Here is a 5,055-nt window from a genome sequence, read left to right on the forward strand (position 1 = left end):
GATCGGCGGTGCCGATGGCGTCAAGACCTGCTATCACTGTGGCTGGAAGAGGAGCGTCGATGCTTTCTGTCCCGGCGCCTGCGGGCCCTGTGGGCCAAGGAAGACTCCAGCGACTCGCTCCCAGGCGACCCCGACAACGGAGTGGAGGTCTCTCGCGGGCTACGGGAAGGCCCCGCAGATCGAGCAGGGACCTCGACCTCCGACCTGGCCAGTGAGGGCTGGCGGGCGGCCAACGGCGGCTTTCCTCAGGACCGGGGCCCCAACTCAGACAGCCCGCTTGGTACCGGCATGACAAGGATGTCGCGTGCTGCCTGAGTTGCATCTGGCGTCGACAGAATCCTCATCGTCAGGGAGGCGCCCGTGGATGGGGCCGGACTACTCCGCTCCACACGATTCGGAGGTCTGGGTCCCAAGGGGGATCGTGGGCTGCCCAACTCGGGTCCGGCCTCACCCCTGTCCTTGTCTCGGCGCCACTGGGTCTTGCCTTGTTTCTTGGCAGGGGAGCGGTGCCTACTAGTGGATGGGGCTTCACTCCGCACCGAGGACGCGGTGCCCGGCGCTGGGTTGGGTCGGCATGCCAGTGCCAGGGCCAGTGCCGACTCCATAAGCAGGGCACGGAGTCGGATCTCACATTCGCGCTTAGTCTGGGGCTTGAAGGACTTACAGATTTTACAGCGCTCACTTATGTGAGCCTTGCCCAGACAGCGAAGATCACTTCTGGGCATGGAATTGAGACAGGAGTCGCACGACCTGAAGCCTGGGCCACTAACTGTAGAAACTAATAACGGTCGAAGATCGTACTACTAAGGAAGACGCTGCAGCAATCCTGGAGCACAAGTTCTGACTAACTTCACTGGCGGCAAGAAGGACCTGAGGGTGGGGGGAGTGCGCAGCCCCCTTTATAGCGCAATATAAAGGCGCCACTCCAGGGGTCGCAGGGGGGCTCTCCCACTACGGATACTGCTAAGGGAAAAACTTTCTGCACCAGTGCAGGTGGTGAGCACACACACCTACTGTGGAATACACATGAGCAATCACTCGAAGAAGAAGAATGGACTAATCAATCAGCATCTAACAAGGACAAGCAGGGGAGTGTCAATAGCATCCCTGTTTTGGGGACTGGTGAATGTGCTTTAGGTGCCTTTAGATTGTATGACAGGTAATGTCTAGCTAGTATTTATTGACTCAGACCAATAAGTGGAAATGAAATGGTGTTGGTTTGCTAAAGCATTGAGACACTTCCCTGTGCAAGTATAGCCACCTTCTTGTCATGCTTCATAGCAATGTACCTTAGAAAGCGTCCTTCTTGGAGCTGTACAGCTGATGCTAAATTCAAGTCAGTTCGCTACATCCTTCACTGTTGGAGGTTACTGGGAGGATTGTGCTGCAAGCTGGAACGGGGCAGTGTAAACACGGAGCGCAGACGGCCCCCAGCGAGCTAAAACTTACCCCGGCTGCCCCCACCCTGGAGCATTTCAACTAGCTGGACGTCACCTCTCGGGGGCACCACCGAGGACTCAGTTTCCTGATGCGCGATATTTGCCTCGTGCTGCTTGTATTCATGAATCGCTATTCATAGTTTAACTCGTCTCTTGCAGCAGCCTGAGCTGGGGTGTGGGGGGGCTTGGCCGGCCTGCAGGCGAGGGGCCGCTGCAAGGCGACAACGCTCCGCTAATTTCTAGCCCATCCCTCCGCGATTGAAGCGAGCCTTGCCGTGGCCCAGCCCCGCAGCCGGCCGGACTGTGGGAGCTTCGCCAGCCGGGGGCTGAGTCCAAACGCCCTCTGGAGCCAGGTCTGTGTGGTGGGGGGTGAGGGGCTGCCAGGCTGAACTGCGGGCGGGCTCCCTCTCCGCCCGCTCGGCCAGCCAAGGGGCACCGCCAGCGGCCGTCCCGGTTCCCGCCTTCTGGGGAGGGGGCGGCGCTTCAGTGGCGCTGCGGGGCTGCCCGGCGGGGGTCCAGGCGTGCTACTGAGCCGCGGCCAATGCGCTCCCGCCGGGGCGTGTCAGTCCCAGCCGCGGCAGGTATATAGCGCTGGGCCAGGCGGGCCGGCTTCGGTTTCCTACACGCGCTGCGCTCCCGCGGCTGCCAGGTCACGTCAGGCGGGGGCGATCCGGGGAGCGGGCGAGAGACTGGGCGGGCAGCAGGGGAGCGAGCCCGCGTGGCGCCCGGCAGGTCCCCAGCGTGGCTGGGCGTGACTCCCGCGGGAGAAAGTCCCGGCCCCCGGCTGCAGCACCATGAACAGCTCCCTGGCACCGCAGGTGCATTTCGCGGGCGGCTCTCAGCCCCACGACTCACGCGAGTGGAAGGCGGTGATCCCCGCTTTGCTGGGCGTCATCTGCCTGGCGGGCTTGGCGGGGAACGCGTGTGTCATCGGCATCCTGCTCTACAACGCCAGGCGAGGGAAACCCTCCCTGATCCACTCCCTGATCCTCAACCTCAGCCTGGCGGATCTGCTCCTCCTGCTCTTCGCTGCGCCCCTGCGGGCTGCCGCTTACTCCCGCAGCGCCTGGACCCTGGGCTGGTTCGTCTGCAAAACCTCCGACGGGTTCCTCCACACGTGCATGGTCGCCAAGAGCCTGACGACCGCCGTGGTGGCCAAGGCTTGCTTCATGTACGCCAGCAACCCGGCCAAGCAAGTGAGTATTGAGCCCCGCACGATCTGTGCGGTGCTGCTGGCCACGTGGCTGGTGGCCCTGGTGAGCTCCCTGCCGCTCTGGGTCTTCAGCACCCTCCGGGAGCTCGCGGCGGGCTCGCCCGCGTGCGTCGTGGCCGTGCCAGCCCCCGCCCGGGAGTTCATGGCTGCCTTTGTCAAGCTCTCCCCCCTGCTCGTGTTCTGCGCGCCCCTGCTCTGCGCCTTCCTTTATTTCTGGCGCGCTTATGGCAGGTGCCAGCGCAGGGGGACCAAGACCCAGAACCTGAGGAACCAGATCAGATCCAGGCGCCTTACACTCATGCTGCTGAGCGTCACTGTCACCTTGGCCGTGATGTGGCTGCCGGAATGGATATCCTGGCTGTGGGTTTGGCACCTAAAGCCAGCAGGCCGTTCTCCCCCCGAAGGCTTCCTGGCTCTGACCCAAGCCCTTATGTTCACCATCTCTTCTGCCAACCCTCTCATCTTCCTGGTGATGTCTGAGGAATTCAGAGAGGGCTTTAAGGGCTTGTGGAAAAGGCTGACCCTTAAAAAGCCTCTCCCTGCCACAGACAACCAGGAAATCCCAGCTGCTACCTCTGAGGTTCTCCCCGATTCGGTCCCTTCTCCAGAGCCAGTGACTGCTGAGCAAGAGAAAGAACTCCCAGCTGCCCCTCAGGCCTTAGAAAGCCTGGAAAAGAAGGAGATGCCCGTCTTTCCAGATGTAGAGCAATTCTGGCATGACCGAGAAGCAGCTCCCGATGCTCAAGACAATGACCCTATTCCTTGGGAGCACGAAGAGCAAGAGACAGTAGGCTGTGATCAATAAGGTGGTTGGAGACTAGAAAGCTACAGAAGTTTTAAGCAGAGGAAGGGTCTTGTCAGTATAGTTTTGTTACTTACCAGTGTGCTTAAGGGATACTGAAGACATGCAAATAATGTTACACTGATGAAATTCTTACCTGTGCTCATTAAATGTTTGATTTCCTAATCTGTTACAATATTCATACTTGCAGTATTATTGTAACCCTGTTGGTCCCTGGATATTGCAGACTTGAAGAAGAGCTCTGTGTAAACTCCAAAGCTTGTCTCTTTCACCAACAGAAGTTGGTCCTGTAAAAGGTATCACCTCACCCACAATATTGGGTGTGTGTGTGTGTGTATGTATGTGTGTATATCAGGGCAATGCATTTATAGTTAAAATCCTGACTCAAAAATGTTGGTGAAGTCTCTTCTCTGAAATACTGATGTTTTGCACTTCAGTAGCCAAAATGGAGTTAGTTTTTTTTTTTTTAAAAGGTGTTTGAGAGACACGGAATTCAGAGAGCAGAAATAAGGAGAACTGACACAAACCTAACGAAGTAGTTCTTAACAAGCAAGGACAAACTGGTGAACTGAATTTCAGCATCATTCTAAATATCAGAAAGCTAAAACATTAGTATTTACAAACATACAGTACAGATCATGTACCTTTTTGAATTTTCTGGTTTAAGTGCTGCAGCGACTTCCGTGGAATTCAATAGTTGTATGGAGTGACAATGCAGAATTTGACTGCTGCAGTTGAAATATTTTCAGAAATATTTTTTGAGACAACTTAAAACATGCACTGAGGTCTGAAAAGGTAGGTGAGGTTTGCTAACAGGCCAGAGTTGTCTTTCAGAACCAAAACAATAATCCCTTCTTTCTGAATGTGCATTATAGAGATGAAGGTATATTTAGGCACCTTGTTTTAAGCTAGACATGATTTCTCCCTTCCTCAATGAAAATGTTTCATGCCCATTTTGTAAAGCACTTATAAGAGTTGTCAATGTCAGTTTGTTTTCAACTGTGAATAAATAAAGTGGTTGGTTTGCCTTACTTAGATCCAAAAATCATTATCTTCAGTTCCCTGAAATTCAAAGGAGACATTTCTTCTAGTTAAGTAGCAGTGAAGGGACTGTTTTATAAAGCTGTGCTGATATGGTCATAGAGATAAATTCAAGAGGAATTAATAGAATAGCATTGTATCTTAACATGGTGATTGGTTTCTATGTGACACTCCAAAATGTAGAGTTGAGAGAATTTCTCACCAGTGCTAAATGCTGTCCTCAGACCTCTCCAGCTCTAGTGAATTTAGCCATTGGTCCTACCTTGTGAATTACCCCAAGTATTTGGAAATAGGAGCTATCCTACTCATTGGAGCAGCCTCAGACTCTCAGCACCAGACAATGCCCATTATGTATCACAGACAAGAGCAAACCTTAACATGACTGTATGGTTGTATAGCTTAACAAAGAGAAAGATGAGGGGCAACTTCATTAGTCTATAAATACCTATATGGGGAACAAATATTTAATAAGTTTTCAATCTAGCAGACAACAGTATAACACAATCCAATGGCTGGAAATTGAAGCTAGACAAATTCAGACTGGAAATAAGGTGTAAACT

The 5,055-nt window shown here is 53.7% G+C and overlaps 1 protein-coding gene across 1 annotated transcript; it reads left to right on the forward strand.

The window, feature by feature from the left end:
• Nucleotides 1-2,061: 2,061 nt before the first annotated feature.
• Nucleotides 2,062-4,485, forward strand: GPR151 (G protein-coupled receptor 151). The gene has a single exon (XM_005310442.4). The coding sequence runs from the start codon at nt 2,234-2,236 to the stop codon at nt 3,455-3,457; it is 1,224 nt and encodes a 407-aa protein (XP_005310499.1). The 5' UTR covers nt 2,062-2,233; the 3' UTR covers nt 3,458-4,485.
• Nucleotides 4,486-5,055: the final 570 nt, after the last annotated feature.

Source organism: Chrysemys picta, chromosome 8, assembly GCF_011386835.1.
Source record: "Chrysemys picta bellii isolate R12L10 chromosome 8, ASM1138683v2, whole genome shotgun sequence".
Classification (NCBI taxonomy): Eukaryota; Metazoa; Chordata; order Testudines; family Emydidae; genus Chrysemys; species Chrysemys picta.